The 20,369-nt window shown below is 35.6% G+C and overlaps 1 protein-coding gene across 4 annotated transcripts in view; it reads left to right on the plus strand.

Annotated features, from left to right (window-relative positions):
* Window positions 1–19,274, plus strand: part of IDE (insulin degrading enzyme) — a 50,810-nt gene extending 31,536 nt beyond the window's left edge. For all 4 annotated transcript variants that reach the window (XM_084210827.1, XM_084210828.1, XM_084210825.1 and 1 more), the window contains 10 exons: window positions 625–735; window positions 1,985–2,105; window positions 3,604–3,695; window positions 5,978–6,089; window positions 7,146–7,313; window positions 10,024–10,296; window positions 12,201–12,262; window positions 13,636–13,708; window positions 15,390–15,457; window positions 16,615–19,274. In XM_084210827.1, coding sequence (XP_084066953.1) covers window positions 625–735; window positions 1,985–2,105; window positions 3,604–3,695; window positions 5,978–6,089; window positions 7,146–7,313; window positions 10,024–10,296; window positions 12,201–12,262; window positions 13,636–13,708; window positions 15,390–15,457; window positions 16,615–16,710 — 1,176 coding nt within the window. In that variant the 3' untranslated portion in view covers window positions 16,711–19,274. The remainder of the gene's footprint in view (window positions 1–624; window positions 736–1,984; window positions 2,106–3,603; window positions 3,696–5,977; window positions 6,090–7,145; window positions 7,314–10,023; window positions 10,297–12,200; window positions 12,263–13,635; window positions 13,709–15,389; window positions 15,458–16,614) is intronic.
* The last annotated feature ends 1,095 nt before the right edge of the window (window positions 19,275–20,369 follow it).

Here is a 20,369-nt window from a genome sequence, read left to right on the forward strand (position 1 = left end):
TTAAGTTTTCTGCTATTTTTTAAATGGGCAAGTCTATTTCATTTTTACTTTCAGAAATATGTATGATCAGATCAATGTGTCATTACAATTCCAGGATGACTACCTTGATGCTTTAGCTCAGCAGCATCCTGGTTATAAGGTGTGCTGCTGCTTATACACCCCTTTTTTGTAATATTGCTTACTTCCCCTTAAATATTCTTTGATCGACAACATAGATATGAATCAAGTATTAAAGTAAATTGGAGAAGTAAATTTTAGAAAGTTGTGAATCCAGACTTCACTACTAAAGCGAGGAAACCTAGATTAAAACCATTTCCGTACTCCAAGACTCAACACTGTAATCATTAAAAATCTGTATTCTGAGTACACTTTACTTACACCAACATGAAATTACATTAATTCTGTGCATTTAGAACTCCCATGCAAATATGCAATAATGTATTTGTCAGTTAGTTACCTTTTGATGGGTAAAGGGATTTAACTTAAGAATGATTAAATGTTCCGTAACGGTGAATTTAGCGTAAGTATTGGAAAGTGTCTCGCTCCTGGCATTGTACAAGACTTGGTAATGGGTTTATTCTTTTACCTTCCACATTTAAAACAACTTATGCACTTTTTCCATAGCTCTCTGTAAAAGGTTATAACGACAAGCAACACATCTTGCTCAAGAAGATCATTGAGAAAATGGCTACTTTTGAGATCGATGAAAAGCGATTTGAAATTATCAAGGAAGCGGTAAGCTGTATGAGAAATTCACATTTTGGAGTAATTGAAAATTAAATGCATTGACCTGATAGGAGATCTGAGGGCTGACAATCCGTGGAAATAGAGAGTGAAATGCTGTGTTAGTGGGACTTCAGATGGCTTTTTTTTTTTTTTGTGGCTGTGAGCTTCTCAGAGTTGTGTATGCAACATTCTTTGGTTAAAAATAACTGGTCCTGGAATCTTTTTTTAGTCAGTCTTTCTTAAGACGTATCAAGGAAGCACAGCTTGCTTTGGTAGGAGTAGAAATCTAAGTAGGGGGATGGAGGGGAAAATCTTAGCTTTAAATCCTTTTTGCAATTTGGAAAGGCTGCAGTGGGAATTAGGCATAAAAGAAGTGGGAAGTAGATGAAGGGGGAAAGGAAGTCTTGAAAAAGTTTGCAACATTTCTTTTCCTTGGATTTGTCTTGGTTCCTGGGCCTTGATCCTTTGCTGCAAAGGTAACCACCTGGTTTAGTACATGCTGATTTCTAGGAGTTACATCAACTGGGGAAATTGCAGTTTTCTCCCCATGTCTATGTCAAACAGATGAGGCAGATACCAGCTTCCGGCTTCTGTTTGGAGCAGATGTGCTTGTTGGTCACTCGTGCCCTGAAATGAGTTACTTTTTTCCTACACTGGAAATGCTTGCAGCTTGCCAAAACTATTAGTTTGCACTTTCCAGTTTCTCTGGTAGAGGAAAAAGGTTTTGCTTATTTTGTAAAAGTGCAGCTGGACTAGAAAGGAGGTTTTTTGCAGAAGCTCTCTGGTTCTTCTCTCATACGTCCTTTATCCATGCAAAACATGCAGAGAATTTTCCAGATGCTCCAGATTTTGTCTAAACAAGTCAGCCAAAGTAGGTGACAGGGAGAAAAATGCATTTTCTTTTAGCAGTGTTCCCCCACCCCTGGTCAGCCATCATAGAAGGTGAATTTCCTGGGTGGAACAGCTACCCAGGAAATTTGATCTAAACTCTTGTTTACTGCAATAATTTAAGTTCTAGGCATTAATTTTATGGACAAGTTTGATTTCATGCACATTTCAACCATCTTAATGGTTTCTGCTTAATCCAAAGGCTCAATAGACTGCATTATTACTAAGGTGATATAACAATTTTTTTAAGACTTCGGAGTGTTCTCAACAGCTGAACTGTATCTTTTTGATACAAAGTTGAGAGTACAATGTTAATATGTTTAGAACTCTATTTCTGAATTTCTAATTTGCACCTGATTTTTTGGTTTAGTACATGAGATCACTTAACAACTTCAGGGCTGAACAGCCTCACCAGCATGCCATGTATTATCTCCGACTCCTGATGACTGAAGTTGCTTGGACCAAAGATGAATTAAAAGAAGCTCTAGATGGTAATGTTCTGCCACTTTATTATTCTTTCCCTTATGTTTCTTAACTATTGAGGGTACCTGTTTTGAACTCTGCTCACTATTCAAGGGAAGCCCCTGCAGTGCCAGGCCTGAGCTGATGCTAGCTGTGCTGCTCTTGCCCTCCAGTTGCAAGAAAGTAGAGTAGTTCTTGGAAAAGGTCTCAAATGGCAAAACTTGCAGATAAAAGTTTAGGCAAAACTTTACTAACTTCGGGGTGCATGAACCTGGATATGGTGAATCTAGTACATAATCAACATTGGCAAAATCATTTGGCTCTAGTTGACATCTTACAGGCACACTGGAGTGTATCTGTGTTATACTTCCCAATATGCAAACTATTTTGTTTTTTCCATGATTGGGGAATCCTAGCTTATGTTTCTGTAGATAATAAAGAGCTGTAGCTAATAAAGAAAAAGTGCATACTTTCTGTAGATGATGACAATAATAATAAAGAACATTGTGGCTCTTAACACAAAGTAGGCGCCCCAGTATATTTGAAGGAAGAAGAAATCACTTAAATCTCTTAATTAAAAATTTTTCAAGTCCAGATGGAATGGGATTCTGAGCAATGAGCCTAGTAGATGGTGTGCCTGCCCATGGTAGGGTGTCAGAACTAGATGATCTTTAAGGCCCCTTTCAGCTCACGCCATTCTGTGGTAATTCTGTGTTTGCAGTAATAGCTGAAGAGCTTTTCTCTATCTGTATTTTATGTGTTGTATTAAAAGGCTGTTCCTGGGACAGTTTGCAAAATGTCTTGTAATATCTTCTTGGAATACACCGACATGCTTTTCAAGAAGAATACCTGGCTTTTGTACTTATTTGAGGGGTTTGATTCAGAACAAAAATCCATGAATACCCCATCCAACCATCTTTCCTCTTACTCCATTGATTCTATATGTTAAATTATATTTTGCACTATGTATGAAAACTGCTTTGCAAGGACAGGCTGGATAGAATGTGTGTGTATGTGTTGTGCATCTAGGATATATTGTCAAAATATTTTTCTTGTGTACCCTTTGTTCCAAGTTAATATCAAAACACTATATTTGAGTTGAGGTTCTTTTTTTTAGTCTGAATGCACAGAGTCTTTCTTGAGCATTATAAACTACATGCTGCTTGTTTAGTAAATAACTAAGGCTTTTCCTTGGAACACCACCTGAATGATTGCAAGTGTGTTCTCTGGAGAATGAGTGTTTGTTCAGCATGATTGGAAAGGCAGCTTTTTTTAGGTTTTTTTTTTCCTGAATCTGGGTCAAGACAGCATGTGAATTCTAAGTGAAATAAACTATATGATGAGTGCTGCTATTTGGACCTGGAAGCAGTCCAATGCTGCATTTTTAAGGAGAGATTTTTACTTCATTCTAGTGACAGATTTCTCCTCCTCTGAGAAATGCACTGTATCTAATGATGATTTAGGCCTAGGTCCTTCATAATGTAAAAATGCATTTGAGTGATTTAACTGTCTAAATATGTATTGTAGATGTCACCCTTCCCCGTCTCAAGGCCTTCATAGCACAGCTGTTGTCACGGTTACACATTGAAGCTCTTCTCCATGGCAATATAACAAAACAGGTTGGTTTCATATTTTCTTAATAAAACATTTTTTATTTAAAAGCAGCATAAAAATGAGGCACTAGTTTAATCTTTGCAGATCTTGAAGCAGTTATGCCAAATGTGATTTCATAATTTAACTTTGTATTTTTTTATCTTTACAGGAGCATGAGAGAGTAATTTTTTCCACTTTAGATTTAGTAGGCTAAGTGCTGCCTCTATATTGCTCTTGGAAATTTAATGAAAACAACTTAGGATCTATGTATTTGAAAGTCTATGTTCCATGTTGTTACTTTGATCAAGCTGCAGAAGGAATGATGTGCTGCAAATCTTGCTTTTTTCTACTGAAAACTTTCAGAATAACTAGCAAAGGTTTAAGAATCCAGTATCCTTCCAAATTAAGTCATTTGCACATAGCTAAACAGGAATGGCGGACCATGAAAATGCCAAGTGTCAGCTCTCAGGGGAGTAAAACTCAGAAAACATTTGTTTTGTCTTCCTTTAAAATAGTAACACTTTGTATTTGCATATGAAATCATAAGAAATACTTTAATATATGTCCCAATACAAATTTTAATACTTTTTTGGTATGTTTTTGTGTTCTTTTTTCATAAGGCTTGTTTATAATATTTTGTGTTAGAACAGCTCTGGGATAGTGTACTAGCAAGGGCTGTTATAGACGCTGCTTGTGACTGCTGAGTGTATGGAGGAGAAAGTTAATTTGTAAAGTGGGAAAAAATAAGATAGGAAGGAGCTAATAGCTTGGAGAGACAACCTTTTCTTTGTCAAGAATATCTCTAAAGTATCTGTTAAAAATTTTTACAGGGTGTTCTTCTTGCAGAGAAATTTAAAAATAGTCTCTTTTTCCTTCCTTATTCCTTGCATGTTTGTATATGAAAGTCAATTGCTTCTGGAAATAGAACTGAATGCCCAGACTTTTTTAGATTTCCATGATGATGCAGTTATGTCAGAGAAGTGTATTCTTTACTTGACATAATGGGTGGCTATTGAAAGTCCTACAGCTAAAGAACTGGGAGGGATGTCCTGGTGTACCCATAGCTGTGTAATGTTTAGAAATTATCTGCAAACCTCCCTGAAAAGTAGAAAAAGTTGTCTTTGCTTCAGTACCCATGATGTGATAATCACTGATAAAACTCAGCAATTTTAACCTGGACCTAAGAAATTTTTCCAACTAAAATAAATCAAAATTTACATTGTCTTGTGACACCTTTCAATCATGAAAAAACTCTTCAGTGAATCTGGACTTGAAAAATTAGATTTATATAGCTGCTTGAAATTCCTGTTTTTTTCTTTAAATTCATTCTGATACTTGGGGTTTATTGACAATTTCTTTTATTTATTTGCTGTAAGTGGATGAAAAGTAAAGTAATCCTGTTTGGAACATCTGTCTGAGCAGTCTTGTTGTCAGTATTTTAATACGATGACTTGACTGAAAGAATAAATAGTTTTTTTCTCTAACTTTTTAAACTGTTGTTTTTAAACCTCAGTCTTTTTTGTCTTTGATACTGCATGGGGGTTTTGGAGGTGTTGGTAGGATGTATGTTTAATAAGTTTTCAAACCTTTTGCATGTTTTTTATAAAATCACGTGTTGTGAGTTTATGGCAATGCAGAATGAGAGATTTTAGCTTCCAGCCAAAACTACTTTAGCAAGTTCCTGTAATTTCCTGTGTGCAGGCTACAAGAACACATAACCCTTAAGAGATGAAGCTATTGAGGTTAAATCCTTGAATGAAAGTAATGACTTTGGATAGTTTTTACTCCTTATATATTTTTTTTTAATTCTTACTGTAATCCATCAAATAAAAGAAAGTATTTGCACAATGAGTCCTAACACCACCAGCACATCAATGAAATGCATGCTTTACCTTAACCATTTGTTTTCTTAAAATTTTCATCTACTGAAATGCCATTTGCTCTCAGACATACGTTTAAGATATCTCATTTTCACTTTGAAAGATGAGCACATCAAGTGGTGGAGGGAAAAGGAAAAAAAAATGCCATTGAGCTTCAATTTCAGAAACACTGGGGAGAAGTAGGAGTAGTTAAATGTGTAGACAATTTAAACATAAAGAAGACACAAAAAAAACTCTTGCCCTCCACACTCCCTCTCATCTACTTAACTTCTACTGTATTTGTATTGAATTACAGTATCCCTACTTTATATTTCTGATTTTTTTTTCTTTTCTCTCACAGCACCATCAGTAATTGGAAAGTCTTGCGCTGCTGTTAAATAAAGAATAACTACTGATCATGAAAAATCCTCTTATGTTTTCTTTTCCAGGCTGCATTAGGAATTATGCAGATGGTTGAGGACACTCTCATTGAGCATGCTCATACAAAGCCACTCCTTCCCAGTCAGCTAGTGAGGTACAGAGAAGTGCAGCTTCCTGACAGTAAGTTAAATGATTGATTTATGATATTTAAGGCACATTAAATTGAGATTCTCCTTGCTCACATTTTAAAATGCATATTACTGTGTTGCTAGGAGTGTGTTTTGAAGTCAAACTTGCTTCAAGTTATTCTAAACTTAAAATTCAGAAATATAGTTAGGGTGTGGCTTTACTGATAAATTTATGTACTAATACATGACCTTTCTAGCATACTTGACAATTACTTTGATTTCATTTGTAATTTGTGTATGTAAATTGGACTTCTTAGGATGACATGGATGATCTTTTGGTGACTGCCAACTCAAAGCCCTTCTATGGTCATACAATTCTGCACTTCAGTTCCAAGTCACTTGTTATAATTTATAGAAGTAAGAGGCCTGTCCCAGTCTCTCCTACTCAGAGTATATACATTTGAGTAAACACCTTTCTTTGAGGATTTCTGAGTATCAATTGACCATTAAGATCTGCACATAATGACTCTTTGCAAAAACAAAAAGCTCTTACACAAATAATTTTTTTTTCCCCTACACAAATTCTTTTGATCTTGTATGTTTTTACTTCCATGGTGAAAAAAGTGTTTTTTATAAAAAGGAGGTTCAAGGTATTGCTTGGAGTGGTGACATATGTAGCTGTACAGACAAGATAAATTACCCCTAGCTGATCATCTATGGAAGATATCGTATACAAAAGAAGTTGTTGGTATTAAATGCTGAATTATTTTTAATGTTCATAATAATTTCTGGCAGATTGTCTTTAGAAACTGTTTACATAGTAGAGCCAATGCAGAATTTCATTGCAGTTCCAAAAATACTTGCTTGAAGAGAAGCAGCCAGTTTCAATTTACTTGCTAATATTTCCAAGCAGTAACATTTTGATGGTAAAATGATGCATTCTTTTCTTGTCTTATGAAAAGTATACTCTTAGTGGAAATTCTGCTTTAACAGTCCTAAACCACTTATTATAAATCCATTCCACAAACCTTAAACCATTATGTTTTTAGTTGTCAACAGTAAGAATGTATACTTGCATGAACTTCCATGTTTTAACTTTGTCTTTTAGGAGGATGGTTTGTCTATCAACAGAGAAATGAAGTTCATAACAACTGTGGCATTGAAATATATTACCAGACAGACATGCAGAGTACTTCTGAGAATATGTTTTTGGAGCTCTTTTGCCAGATTATCTCCGAGCCATGCTTCAACACCCTGCGCACCCAGGAGCAGTTAGGTGAGTTCTCAGCAGTGCTGGGTGTGCACACAGAGTGCCACAGTCACGCGCTCGCACGAGACCCGAGGGGTGCTCTCTCCCTGCTTAGTGAATGCCATTTAAAGGGCACTTGCTAAATGCAAATCATCTTAACTGCTGATGACTCAAAGAAATTCTACTGTGCACAGAGTCTAAAATAAGAACAAGCAGGCATGATTTTTAAGATGTCTGAAATATCTGAAATCAGCTCCAACTCAAAAAAGTGCGATCACTGTACAGAAAACTTCATGTTAGAATTTGCCAAAAGGAGATTGGATCAGTCCCCTCAATTTTTAGATCTTCTTAAAGAATCAATAGTAGTTTGATGTTTCCTTCTTGTGACCCTACTTCTAGGTGCACTTCATAATTCATAAAATCACGGAATCCTTTAGGCTGGAAAAGACGTCTAAGATCACTGAGTCCAACTGTTAAATTATAAGCCCTATCTTAGAAATACTGTGGGTAATGGTAAGCTGCTGTATTGGTGAAAGCCTAAATACATTTCAGGCTTTTTAAGACTATAGCTGTTCACCAATAAGTGCAAATAATTGTTACCTGAACCAGTGTGAGGTTATTCCAAACAGAGTAAGAAGGAGAGACAGAGACTTTGCATGACAGCTCCCATGATTGTAATACTGGTGAGGAGTACAGGTTTTCCAAAGGTGAGTAGCAGACAAGTATTTCAGTGTGATGACTGCCAGGGATGTCAGGCAAGATTAGGCTTTTCATGAGCAACTGGCAGAACCAGCCATACCATATTCATCACAGGAGTTTCAAGTACCTCTATACCTGCTGAAAATAGGATAGAACCCAGGTTATTTAACAGGTTTTTGAAATGTGCTAGTGGCAGGTTTTGTATAGAAGTTGGAAGTAACAGCTAAAGAGAGAGGGGGAGGAACTGAGGAAGAACCAGTTTAGTCCAGCACTTCATAATTGCCAAATTATAGAGCTCATGATACTTAGGAGGGGAGACAGTAGAAATACAGTCAAAATCCAGTAAATTTCCTGGAATTTTTAGTAAGATTTTTAAGTGAGAAAGCTTAGGGAAAAAGATGTTAAAGAGTTAGAAGTTTGCTAAACAGTAGAAGTAGTAACAAGAATTCTTTCAAGAATTGGTTAAGCAGTATGAGAAGGTGGGGGAGAAAAGTTGGCAATGATGGGAAAAAATCAGTGTTCAAGTAATTAAAATCAAAATGTTCAAATCATCAGAAAATTCAGGATGGCTTACTTGGTTTTCACTTAATAAATACTGGATATCAAAGTTCACGTCTTACTTTTGAACAGGAAAACAACAGATTAATCAGATTAAATTAGAAGCCTTTAAAAAGTTTAAAGTGTGATGAACTCTGCATTCTATTCCAAAGAATGAAATTAGGAAATCCTGGAATTAAAAGTCTTATAATGGAAAATTTGGGGATGATAAGGCATTGGAAAGATAGACACAGCTAAATGCTACATGTTTCTTTAAAATAAAGGGAAGAGAAAAAGCAGGGAAATTCTAGATCAGTCAGTTTAATTCAAATTCCAGGAAAACATGGAATAAATTTTCAAGCTAGTTCTAAATTCATAGAAGGTAACTGAGAGACTGTTACTGAAGTACCTAGGCGGAATAGCTACACATTTGGGTACAGGAGTTTGGAAGGTCATGACTGGAGAATAGAGAATAGTTCATTTGGAAAGTGATGTTCTGCAGAGCTCTGCTGTGATCCAGTGTTCCATGCTGTATTCATCAAAATTCTGGATGATAGAAGAGTGAGGGTATTCACTGAATCTTCAGATAATACTAATTTGGGAGAGGCTGCAAGTGTGTGGGAAGGTAGAGTTAGAATTTAAAATTAGGTTGACATTTTGGAAACATGACTTGAATGAAGACAAGATGGAATTTGTTAGGAACAGTCTGGCAGGAACAACCAATGGCACAGATACAAGCTACAAGCCAGGAAGCAACTGGCTAGGTAGCAATTTTGTAGAAAACACTGCAGGGTACAGTGGATCAGAAGTAGGACATAAATCAGCAGTGTCATGCTCCTGTGTAAAATGCTGGGATATATAAATGGAAGCATTCAAGATGTACTCACAGTAATACTCCTAAATTGTTTAGATAAAAACTCTGAAATACTGTAACCAGTTTTCACCATGAGCATCAGGAAACTGTAAGAAAACTATAAAAGAGCTTTTAAAGGACTGAAATGTGATAGATTTGTTATTAAAAGGGTAGAGGAAGACTGAAAAAAGGATAAGTTGTTCAGATGATAAAATAATGCAACAAAAAGGAAGGGAATAGTACTTTTTATCTAACTGATAATATGGGAAGTAGTGGTCTTACATTACAGCAAAGAGAATTGGATTGGATGTTATGAAAAAATAGTAAGTTTCTAATATTGAGTCTAATGAAAAACTAGAGTACAGCTTCATTTCTGGTAATCCAATCCTGATGACAGAATTGCTTTTTGTTTTGTCTTAGTGTGCCTCATCTCCTCCTTGCCCCTCCCCTAAATTAATATTGACCTCAGTGAAATAAAGATGTTCTAAAAAAATACAGTGTCACATTTTGAAAACCTGCATTATTTTATTTATAACACAGAATTAAGTTAGCATAGAATTGCCTTCTTGCCAAACATGCTGCATTTGGCAATATCAGTGCTGTGACAAAGGATTTCTTTTCATTTGTGGCTGTTCTTGTTTTGCCAAGGTTACATTGTGTTCAGTGGCCCACGTCGGGCAAATGGCATCCAAGGACTGCGATTTATTATCCAATCTGAAAAGCCACCACACTATTTAGAGAGCAGAGTTGAAGCATTTTTAAAAACTATGGAGAAATGCATAGAAGACATGACAGAAGAGGCCTTCCAAAAACACATCCAAGCTTTAGCAATTCGTCGTCTAGACAAACCAAAGAAGCTGTCTGCAGAATGTGCTAAATACTGGGGAGAAATCATTTCCCAGCAGTATAACTTTGACAGAGGTAAGACAAATGGTAATTCCTTTACAACTGAATGCTTTAGTTTGGCTACATTTGTGACTGTTGAGTGTCATATTCATTTGGGAACAACTTAAACTTTTACACAGCCTATACATAATTTACTGTCTGTTTCCCCGTGATGCAGTCAGATAGGCACTGACATTCCTGACAGTACACACATTTATATGAACCCTATTTCTCTTTGCGTTGTGCAGTTGTTTTGAGGGAGTGCTGACAGAGGCAACAGCAGGTATCATAACTAACATGCAGTCTGTCTCAGCTTAGAGTGGATTTGAAGAAACACTAATTTTTTGGTTTTTTTCATCTGTGGTGCTTTGAAGGTTATACGTTTGTAGGAGACCAAATGAGATACAGCTCTAGTATTATTACTGAAAATGGACTGACATTTGTTTACTGTGTGGTCCTGCACAATATTTAAGTTGTACTTTTTAAAATACTTTTAAAATGTATTTTAAATTTAAAAAAAAAACAAACTGAGATGCATTACTAATACAGTTAGACACATGAGTAATACAGTTTCTAACATTAAAAAAAAAATCATTTTAGGTACAGATCAGTTTTTCCTGACAGTTTCATGTCTCGACTCTTATTCACAGCTCTAATTTTCTGTCTTCATGCATAATATGCTTCCTCCATAAAACTCATTCTGTATTCTGTGACTTCTCTTCTGCTTTATGTGTACCATATTGGCTTTCCATGATAGCAAATACAGTCTTTTTGCTTCACGATGACTCACTGAGCTGATTAATAATGAAGAGTTTTGACTTGTCATCTAGCTTGGTGTAGAGAGCGTAAGAGCTACTGAAAAGTTTCATGCCTGAGCATAAGAAGTGGAATGGAAACTTATCACTTCAAGTACTTTTTTTTTGTGTCAGGTGAAATAGTGTGGTTTTAAGTGTTTCTGTTTATACCATAATTGGATCAATAGTATCTCTTTGGAATTTCTTGCTGCTAAGTGTAGCCATATTTTTAATACCTAAATTCTACTTATTATTTCCCTTGACTTTTATATCTTTAATTCCCCTCTGCCCACTAGTAATTTTATGTCATTAATTATTTTAATATGACTAGAATTGTCAAAATCAGAAATTCGTATTCCAGCCTTAAGCAGTGAAAGGACATTTTGTTTGTACATTTTTAATGTTACTACTTTTACTGTTTTCTCCCAAATCTTACCTAGTTTTCCAAACTGTATTGTTGATGTTTTTATTTCATCCATGTAGAACTTCATATTACTTTAGCCTGCATTACAGGCTTGTTTGCTCTCTGTTCTCTTGCACGTGTTTCTTCCTTGGTCTCCTTGCTAATCCTAAGAAAAGCAAGCACGCCTACAGGAGACCTTCCTGCTTAAGCAGCAGTGATATTAGGTGATTAGTCCATGACAGTTTAATTAATATGAAGGAATGTAGCAACTGAAACACATTGTCCCCAGATATCTTAAAGGTGTGACTACTTCTTAAGGGGGATGTAGGTACCATTCCTTAACATTTCTGTAAAAGTATGTCCTACCATCCTGTTTCCTAACTGTGAATAAAAGCCATCTGTAACCCGTCTGCATTAGAAAAGTGTAACTGATTTGAAGATAACATACAAAAGTAGGCATAGCTATTTTAGCTACTGAATATCCCACAGTGCAATCAGTATTCTTCAAACGTACATTTTTAGTAAGTCAAATCAAGTAGACTTACTGAAGTATAATTTTCTGCCAAGGTTCTACTGACACTTTTAGTGAAGCAAGTATTAACTTGGAAGATAACAATGAAAAGCTTTTCATTTGCAGTCAATTACAGCGTCTGAATTTGAAAGAAATATACTTTGTATAAGCAGTGTGCTAATAACAAGCTGTGATCTGCAGACTTACTCCAATTTGTACTGTTGTTGTGCAGATAACATTGAAGTGGCTTATCTAAAGACCCTGACCAAGGATGACATTATACAGTTCTACAAGGTAAGTTAGTCATGCAGCTAAAATGTTACTTAGAAAGAGATGGAGGTACAACTGAACCTTATTTTTGTGTGCTCTGAAGGGATATACTGACACCTGTTTTAGGTAGGTGGTAAAATGGATGCCGGTATCTTTTATTTCCTGAATATCACTTAGTTTAATAGCAACTGTAAAAATTGCACAGAATGATAGGATTTCGTTGTGTTTTTTTCCTTGCTGGCTCTTATTCTTGTTTCATTTATCTTTTTTTTATGGATATAAAATGTGCTGCTCTATGACCAAGCCTGGCCAAAATTGCACATTTGTTCTTTTATCTTTTTCTTCAACCAATCAGTGATTCAGCTTATTTTATGGGAATGAATTGTGAATGAAACAGATATTTTTAAAGCTTTGTTCACTGTAAATCAGTAGGGGGTTTTGTTCCTCTAATGGTTAGGTAGAGCAAAGGAACAGCATAATGATGCAGTAAATGTACATTTTAACTCAGATGGATATCCAGTGTAAATGATTCAAATGTGTCCCTGTCCTTCCCCCTGTCACCCCCCACCAGTATAAAAAAAACTTAGGCATCATTCTGTCTGATTTATAATGTGTAATAGACTATGGTATTTCACTTTATCGCAAAGTGCTCATGGAGTTCTATTACTTATGGAGTAGCTGGTAGCTCAGGGAGTTCTTCGGAAAATAAGATCAACTTAATGTCTTCAGAATTTACTGTTGGGTGGAAAAATTTCTGCCCGTGAAGAAGCATGGGCATGTTTGTGTCTGTCTTCTTTTTAACTCTGTTGGGCAGAGGGGGTTGTTTACTTTTAATTTTTTTAATATTACAATAGCATACTTGAAGTTGTGCAGCAAATGCCAAGTTAGTAAATGGAATTTCAGTACCTGTTGTTTAATAAATGAGATTTTTTGAATGAATATGCATATTCTGGGTTTGTAGGAGTATCTACTATTTTACTTACACCAATGCTCAGTACACGATTATCCAGCATTCCAGAGCAGAAATAACAGGCTAGATTGGATAGTCCAGCTGAATTTAATGATTGGGTTCAGAGTGATGTGCTTCCAGGAGGCTGCTAGGGATTAAAAGTTCTGCAGAGATTTTAGGTTGCATTCCTGATACTATAATAGTTAATGGCTGAATTTCTGTTACAGTTTTTCTGAGTTACAAGCACTACATGAATTGCTTAACTTGATTGTAAAATAATTCACGGGTACTGTATGGATGACTTTTAATAATAGTTGAAGGCACATCCCAAAATTCATCCCCCATTTTAAGGTTTAAATTAAAATTTAAAAGCTCTCGTTCTTTTTACTATTTTATAGTGTCTAAGGAATACTTCCTACACCTAAGGACTTGATGTTTTTTCCTGTAGGTGCTGTTGGCAATAGATGCTCCCAGAAGACACAAGGTATCAGTACATGTCCTTGCAAGGGAAATGGATTCCTGTAAGTATTGTGCTGAATATAATATTTAATCCTGTTTAATTTAATTCCTGTTCCAGCAAGTCATAGTTACAGATAGCAGTGTTATATCATACAAATCCACTGTAAGAAAAACTCAGCTTTGGAGATGATATACCTGTCAGAGGAAGGAGGTGGGTTTAATCCTAGGTGTACTTCACATGGGTGCTTCAGATTTTTTGTTGGTTTTTTAGACAACTTTTTCAATTCATCCATATTCTGAAGTATATTGATAATATAACAATATATCCTTAAATAGCACTTCTGTTTTCAACAAGATATTTTCAAACAAACATTAAACTTTGTAATAGTCCTAAAGGGGAGAAAAACCCCCAACCAGCCTAAAATTAGAATGTGCAGTTACCAATCCAGTGTGAGCGTTTTTTTGCCAAACTAGCAATGAATGTCCACAATAGTAATTCAAGCACCCTCAAAGGGGAAAACAAACAAAAACCAAAACCTCTGGGAATGTCAAACATTTTATTTAAACTTCAGAAGGTCAACCTCTATTTAGGTTGTATTTTGAAGTAATATAGATCGGTTGTGCATTCTAAACTGTATTGTTCCATTTTAGAATTCAAGAAGGGAAAGGCTAGAAGTGTTTCTGGTTAATAGGAATAAACTGAGAGGAAAAACTTCTAAGGTTTTGTTTGCAAATCTTTCACCATTTTATACTGGACTTAAATTTCAACATGCATTTGTTTGCGAAGTCAAAAATGGTGTGTAGTAGAGAGAGAAGCTCATACTGCGAGCATGCCATGAAAACTCCATTCTGCCTCAGGATTGATTTTTATGGTGGTGTAGAAATTGTGGCTTTGCAGCTGAGTAAAGAAGACTTGCTTCAAAGCACCTTTCCAGTTTTCATGACTGGTAATTGCTAAATAGGAAAAGTTTTAGAACTATTTATATCTAGAGAAGACTACTTAAAGTGTAGTAATTGTATTGCCAGATTGGGTGTTACTTACTTGGAATGGTATCCTCCCAAGACAAGGGTGAGCTTGCAAAACAACCTGACAAGTGATTGCTTACAGAAATTATAACAAGTCCTAAAACAGCTCCCCAGTCCTAAATCTTTTAATCTGCCATTTGGCCTCTTATGCCATGAAAAAAAAAAAGAGATTAGAAATGCAAAAATAAGTTTTGGGGTAATTGGAGTAGGACATGCATGGTTATAGGCAGGGAATACTTGGGGTTGCTGTCCAGATTTTTGGTACCTGGAGAAACTGTCGGCATGTCTTTATGAAATGATGTGCTATTCTTGCACTGCTCTTGTATGTACTACTGGCATTTGCTACTGTTCTTATAACTTGTACTGAGAAGCAGTTTTAAGTGTTTATTGAGCAACAGATTAGCAATTTTTATTTCTATGTTTTCTTCATCTATAAGTAAAATGAATAAAAGCCCCTGCCTCAGCTCAAGTTTTCAGATAAAATAATGGATTAATATCTGTATTTCTAAAGACAGACTTGTAATATAAAAGCAAAATGTTTATAAAACCTTATTTAGTGATACTTCAAAATTTAAATATTTAAAATTTTTTACTTTAGATATTAAAATAAAGGTGCTTTATTTAGACACCTGTCTTATAAGAGAAAGCAGTTAATCAGTTATGTAAAAGACAGTCATTAAATTACGGTCCCAAGTTATTTTTTCTGATGTTAAATAGGTCCTGTTGTTGGAGAATTTCCATGCCAAAATGATGTGAACCTGGCACCAGCACCACCACTACCACAGGTAAAAAGAAACAGCACTCAAAAAAAAATCCTAGCCTGCATTCTTAATCTAGAGGTTTTGTATCATTAAATATAAGTTTATAGGGAGAAACAGACCTCTGGAAATTGCTGCTGTCATGGGGCTGGTGTTTTAGCTCTTTTCTACCTGCATTTTTGTCCTCACTAACAACAGGGATCTTGTTGATTTTTTTAATCCATTTTCCTCAATTTTTTTTAGTCCTCTGAAACAAAAGCTAATAGCAGTAGTAAAGTGCACTGGGTATCTGAATTGTGGATAAAATACAGATGATTGTCTGAAAATACTGATTGTATATGATCAGATAAATCAGGTGTCAAGATAGAGATGCATATGCATCAACAAATTTATCATCTTTGTTTAAAAAAACCCAAACAACCCACCAACCTCAAAGCAACAGCAAAACCAACTACCTGGTCATTTTCTTAAAGCCTAAAATATTAATGCACATTCCTGTCACTGTGTTTAATTGTGGAGGAAACAACTTGGCATATTCTATTCATACAAGTATTACAGATTTCTCTGTGGTTGGATAGGACAGCAGTGGGCCCTTATTAGACCTTCAGTGACTTTTCTTGAAGGATGACAGTGTTTGTCCCAAGTGATTAACTTTTCACCATGTGATATGTCTGTGTTCTTCATCAGAAGAACATTATTTCACCTGTAAGGTGAAATAATTGCCATGAGCAGAAATTTCTGTATGAGGATATATTAGTCATTATGACTGAAATATTAGAAGCTTACTTTGTTACTACATCTAAAAATAATAGTGCATAGAATAGCTGTTGTGGTTATGATCTCAGTCTGATGTTTAAAGGACAGGTGGGGTGCTCTGAAGTAGAATGAAAATGAAAAGATGAGCTCTGCATTTATTGGAGATTCTGATGTTGGCAATGCAGTTACTGCATTATAGCTGTTTGAATGATATAAATGTCAAACTGGTTGTTTAATAAGAAATAACATTGTATTTTGGAGGTTCATGTAATAATGAATTATGAATCGCTAATATTGTAGAAAAGAGCAAGACAGGTGTATTTATCTGCAGCTGTAGCAACAGTTGAAATGAAAAGCTACAAAAGAATTTGCCACTTTTCTGATTGAAGATACTGAGCAGACTTTTTCTTGCATGCACTTTTTTGCAGCCAAGTGTGATTGAAAATATGACAGAATTCAAGCGCAGTCTGCCGCTCTTCCCACTGGTGAAACCACATATCAATTTCATGGCTGCAAAACTGTGAAGAACCCCAATGGATGAAGAAATGCAAATGATCAGTACTGACATGTTTTCAGGGGACTTCATGATGAACAAAATTATTAAAGATCATTGGGATAAATGGTTCTGTTCATTATGAAAGTCCCAAATTCCTTCTTGGTTAATTTAACATTAGCTGTGTGTTAGGGATAGAGGGTATATAAAAATCAGTTGTGGTCATGTGTCATTTATATTACAGACAACCTGTTAAAAACCAAAATCAACTGAAACAATAATAAAAAAAAACTTGTAGATGCAGGATATTTTTAAAATAACATATCCCTCCAGAATTTCATTTTGATGAAATAACCCTCCAGAGCAAATGAAGTTGCTTGAAATGTGCTTGTTACTCCTGAAAAACACCATTTAGTATCCCAATAATTATCTTATTGGGATTTGGAGGGGGTGAGATAAGTAAGTCCTTTTTGGGATGGGGTCAACAATTTTTCTTAAAAATAGAGACTTTCACATTTTTTTGAAGTGACGTGTTGAATGATACTTTTTTAATTGATCCTTAATGCAACCAACATATTTTCTATTTAAGTTTTATGAAGACCAGTGGGGCTGAAAAAAAGGAAATTTGACAACACAGTAATAGGTGAGAGAATTGTCTTAATGAGAATAATTGAAGATAAGGGCATGATTTTAATCTTTCTATACAAATTCGGGGACATTTTATATTAAAACTAGTAAAATGCTGGAAACACTTTATTAGTGCATCTTATTTTTGTTATCAAAAGTGTTGTCCCAGTCTCTTGATACTGTCAACATCCTGTTCAGTTTTATAGCATTACTGTGAACTGTCCATTTGGTATATCAAATACTTTTTTTGGTGTCATCTTTTGTTTTCAGTTGCATATGTCCTGGTGGAGAACTCAGTCTGTTTTGCCTCACCTGTTATGTTTGGTCTCAGTCCGGCAAAGCACTCATTAGTGCAGATAACTTTAAGCACACACAAGTTCTTCACTCAAGAACAGGTGCATGTCAAATAGGGGCTCTCTAATGAGTCAGATGCATCATTATTTTGATACTTGTATGGGTCCTTCTTGTCCTTCAGGAAGGTGTTTGGGACAGTGCAGTGCTGGGGTAGCAGTGCTACAGCACAGCCTGTGCTTCAGGTTACATCACAAAGGGTTTGTTTGCTCCTGCTTCTGGGAAGAAGGCAGAACTCAGAAGGATTAAGAACTATGCTGAAATAATGTTTATATCTATAGATAGATATATATATTCCATAATGTAGTAAAATGATAAAACAATATAAGGTGTCTCACCAACTTTACTGACTTCTGCAGAGTGGTCTTGTGCTTGGGACAGCACCCAAAAAGGAAAAAGCAAGGAGCATGAAGTTCTCCTACCTCTGTAATACATCAAAGAGATGGCACTTAGACAGGACAGAGTATGTAAAGCATTGAAGATATAAAATCTGCTCATCAGAGGTGTTAGTGAGAATTTGCTTCTTATTAAAAGAGCCTGCAAGTAATCCCCTGATGTGACAGGTGTGTGTGTCAAACATCAGAATCCTGGTGTAGTCAATAGGGCTGTTCTGTGATTGAATCAATGTTGGTTCTTACATTGGCTCTGAGGCCAAATTTAAATGAATGCTTGACAGGGAAAGGGCCTTAAGTTGGGCTTGGGAGTCTCTTCTAACTGAATAAATATGGTGCATTTAAAAGTTTTTTCAGAGGCTAATGGTACATGTTTCAGTATCTTTTTAATAAATTTGGTGAGAGTTTGTGATGTAACCTGTTGCCAAGGAAGGCCACTAGCATCTTTTTTAGCCTAATGAAGAGAAAAAAAAAAAAAAAAAACAGTCTAAACAAAATCAGTAAAGATGTCTCTGCTCACATTTTTCATGGATCCTTCTCATGAGGCTTTTTGCCCTCTTGGATTTCACTTTTGTTTATAGTTTTCCTTTACTAAAAGTATTTGTATTATATATATTAAAAGTTTTGACAACATATTATAAAAATATATATTTTGGGATTTAGTATTTAAACATACCACTCTTATGGTGAATATAATGAAATGGCTCCTATTGTGTGTAAAAATAAATATATATATATTCATGGAAGTACTATCAACTCTTAACAGATTATATAAATAATTGGAATTGTAGTGTATCTAACACAAGCTCACAAATCATGTTTTCCTGAGGAAAAAATGTATACCCTCAAAGTTCTGTGACTGGATGTGGAAACCCATGTAGTTTTCCAACAACTCTTAATTGCTTTTAAGTGTTCTCCAGCATTTTACAGTTTCTGAGTTTGATATAGCAGTAAATTTTGATAAACTCAGGCATACTAATGGGTTCATTTTAATGGATCCAAAGCTGCAGTGTCTACAAGCAATAAAGAACTACCTAGAATACACTGTAATTCAATTTTAGTGCTTGTTAATTAGTTTATGTAAGAAACCATAAATTATTATTACATAACTGTAATTTTTGCAAGTGCTATTTTAAGCAGTTGATGTGGAATTGGGTGCATGTGACACAGCCAGTATGACAGAGTGCTAGAGTTATTCTGTTTACAATAAACAATCTGAATTTAATGTTTGGAGTTCTTAATTTGTTTCATTTTAATTTTTGCATACTGGTAATGTTACATCTATCAGTCTGTGCATGTTTTTTATTAGACATTAAATGGGATTTTCTGATATCCAGCTGGACTAGTTTAGGCCAAATAGCATTGCTGCAGGAGTGCTTCCAGGCACTTCTTGGGGAGTTTCCGAGGACTTCCCCATGTGGCATCCCACACCTCTTAGGTAGATCCACCTCTGTTGCCCTCAAGTGTATGAAAAACTTAGTAATATAAAGGTAGGAATATTTGCACAGGACAGAATTTTAATTATCAAATCTGAAACTGTAAATTTAGGGTATGGCTGCAGCCAGACTGAATCTTGACTAGTGCAGCTTTACAGTGTTGCTTTGGAGAAATTACTTTGCCTGGTGATTTTCTTTGTTCTATGCACACCAAAAGACTACATTTCAGAAGGTGAGGAGGGTGTGATTGTTAAAGTATTAAATATTGTCAATTCTGACAGCATAAAGATGCAAGTCTGAGGGGACTCCTTGAAGTAATACATGACAGAGAGACAGGTTTTGTTCTTGGCATTGGGAAGAGTGGCTGGTACTCTCAAGGGAGAAAGAAATTCCAACAGCCCACCTAGAGAATTACTTGTCCCCAACACCAGGGCTTTGTCCACTCCCAGTTGTTAGGGCTTGGAGTAAATCTTGACTTACTGACTTTACTGTCTTGTAAAAACTCAAGTTATCCAGATGTACTTTAACTAATACCATTAGCCATAAAAGAGTGCTTGAGGTTGTTCAGATGATTTAAGTGCTTGGATGTGAGCAGCCCTTATTGATAATGTGTTCCACAGTGTAATCATAGCATCTGGAAAATGTTACACACCTTTTTAACTTCATTTATTATTATCTAGCTCTTGTTTTAAAACAGGATCAGCAGAATTTTATCTTTTCTTGCCTACTTAACTGGTTAGTGTGCTTTTACTGTAGGTCTGCTGTAAAGTGAAAAACCATTATCTTTTACATTTTTGTATGTTTTTCCCATGTTCTTTCAGTAGGTAACAATTGAGCTGACATGGCTATCCACAGTGACACTGGGGCCTTTGCTTGAGCTCATA

The sequence above is a fragment of the Fringilla coelebs genome (assembly GCF_963513975.1).
Source record: "Fringilla coelebs genome assembly, chromosome: 8".
NCBI lineage: Eukaryota > Metazoa > Chordata > Aves > Passeriformes > Fringillidae > Fringilla > Fringilla coelebs.